The sequence below is a fragment of the Nothobranchius furzeri genome, chromosome 12 (assembly GCF_043380555.1).
Source record: "Nothobranchius furzeri strain GRZ-AD chromosome 12, NfurGRZ-RIMD1, whole genome shotgun sequence".
NCBI classification, from domain to species: domain Eukaryota; kingdom Metazoa; phylum Chordata; class Actinopteri; order Cyprinodontiformes; family Nothobranchiidae; genus Nothobranchius; species Nothobranchius furzeri.
Window position 1 is genome coordinate 63,903,869 of NC_091752.1, and position 2,500 is coordinate 63,906,368.

The window sequence follows — 2,500 nt, forward strand, 5'->3', positions numbered from 1 at the left end:
ACTAGACAGTTCATCATCAGGTTGTGGCTAAAATGAGAGCAGATGTGCATTTGAGACGTCCTTGTTTCCTAAATCTGCTGCTAAAAGTGTCACGTTGTGAGCCAAGAGGAGGTTAGGACCCAAAGATGCAGAGACTCCAGACGACAGAGTTGGTAGAAAAAAAAACGTAAAATCGTTTATCACAGAGTAAATAAAAAAAAAGAGGCAGGAAGCCAAAAACCAAAATCCAAGAATCCCTGCTAACAAAACCTAAAGACATCCAAGAACGCAAAGACCAAGACAGATTCAAATACGTGGAGAGGGCAACGAGACAAGGCTGACACAACACAATGACCCAACAACACACTGAGGCCTAGTCCACACGTAGCCGGGTTTTTTTTTAAACGAATATCTGCCCCTCCAAAAACTTGCATCCACACCACCTCGTTTAAAAAAAAACTGTCCACACGTACCCGGATAAATACGTTGTTAAGGACATGCCAGACCTGTAGGCGGCAGTCCTTCCCCCGTTCTTAACCTCATCCTTCGTCTGTGGTCTTCCGCGAGGAGCAGTAATTCCGCTTGCAAAAACAAACAAGCAAAAAACGCTTGGACAATTGATAAAGCGAGCGCAGCTCTGAGGGCATCCGTGCTGTCGGCTAGTGTAAACACAGGTCGCACACGTGATGTCAGCATTTTTTTGTCGCGGAAAGTGACGTTGCGGACCTTAAAACTCCGGTTTTGTCCGTCCACACGCAGACACCCAAAACGGAGAAAACGCAGATCTTCACTTTGGCCGGAGTTTTTAAAAAGATCCGTTTTCGTGTGAAAAAACTCCGTTTTCGTGTGGATGACAGGCCAAAACGTAGAGAAATATCTACGTTTTGGCAGATCCCCGGCTACGTGTGGACAGGGCCTGAGACGCAGACCGTGTTAAATACACCGGGGCAGGATGAGTGGGAGATGAGCTGCAGGCGCGTGGGGAGAGAAACCTAGTGAAAACAATGAACTAATCAGGGAGAGGAAGGTGAGCTGAGGAGGGGAAAATAACATGACCTAAGAACAAAAGCAAAATCTAAAGACAAGAAGAGCGAGATAAATAACTAGTGTTCTAAGGAGGAAGGAAAACTAAAAAAAACATGGTGGGTAAAGAAACACACTAAAAGAGACGAATTAAATGAAAAGCTGAACCAACAGAAAAACTACAGAGGGGTGACTAGGGGAGACCAATGGGAGCACAGGATCTGGGAGGGAGAACCTGAAGGGGCTGCAGACCAGGGGACACGTGAGGAACACAAGGAGACACTTAAGGGGATCCTAGAGGGGGATGGAGCACACAAGGAGACACATGAGGGAGACGCAGACCATGACAAAAAGTCAAAAATTGAAGGGGAGTAGATTTTTTTACCCTCCCACTGTCCTAACGGGTGACCCCGCGAGGAAAGTTGACCATTGAGCAGGACTGATGGTTTATCCCTTGAGGTCCACGTGGCAGGGGTGAGGAGTGAGCACCACCTCTCCCCTGCCACGTGGACCTCAAGGAATAAACCATCAGTCCTGCTCAATGGTCAACTTTCCTCGCGGGGTCACCCGTTAGGACAGTGGGAGGGTTAAACATCTATGAATATGTGGGCTTTACGCACCCTAAGATGTGAAACTTAAAGACCGATTTAATTAAACAGGATCGATTGATAAAACAGGCGGAAACACAAACTCGACCATCCCAGCTTCAGGGAGACGGAGAGACGTTTTTGACCTCTTGACACCTCTGATCATTGTGTCTCTACAACAGCGGAGAACAAAGTGGACCAGTCATCAGGGACTCACGATGAAAACATCAAGAAGAAAGTGGTCGCCATGGCCAAGGACTCATGGGAGATTTATTTCTCCCGCCTCTTCCCAGCCTCAGTGAGTTTCTGTCCCATTCAATGTAGTTTAAGGTAAACGGTAGTCTTCCTTTTTCAGATGGCCTGCGTGTGTGTGTGTGTGTGTGTGTGTGTGTGTGTGTGTGTGTGTGTGTGTGTGTGTGTGTGTGTGTGTGTGTGTGTGTGTGTGTGTGTGTGTGTGTGTGTGTGTGTGTGTGTGTGTGTGTGTGTGTGTGTGTGTGTGTGTGTGTTTCAGGGCAGTGTGGGAACTGGAGTGCAGGTGTTGTCTGTGTCTCATAAAGGGATCAAGCTGCTGAGGCTGGTGAAGAGCAGCTCTTCAGCCTCGGATTACTTCAGAGTTCTCAGGCCCTACAGGTGAACCCGATAGAAAGTTGTCATTATTAATTATTAATTATGTTGTGTTGTTTGTAGGGGTGGGACTTGATTAAAAAGGTTGATCAAATGAGTCAGAGGCTTTGTTAACTACATTTTAATCATTCAAGACAATTAGTCCCAAAGGCATTTTTAAAAAACTGTTAGTGAGGCACAGATGACGTACTCACACTTTAATGAGCATACTTCTTTAACCACAAGACCCACTTGATTTTGTACGTCTCGTTATAAAGGGTCTGTTAGCTTGTGTCACTGACGAAGTG

The 2,500-nt window shown here is 46.4% G+C and overlaps 1 protein-coding gene across 1 annotated transcript in view; it reads left to right on the plus strand.

Moving 5' to 3' along the window:
- The window catches only part of myo15aa (myosin XVAa), a 93,251-nt gene that overhangs the window by 71,094 nt on the left and 19,657 nt on the right, over positions 1 to 2,500 (plus strand). The window contains exons 43-44 of the mRNA XM_070542818.1: positions 1,772 to 1,887; positions 2,101 to 2,219. Coding sequence (XP_070398919.1) covers positions 1,772 to 1,887; positions 2,101 to 2,219 — 235 coding nt within the window. The remainder of the gene's footprint in view (positions 1 to 1,771; positions 1,888 to 2,100; positions 2,220 to 2,500) is intronic.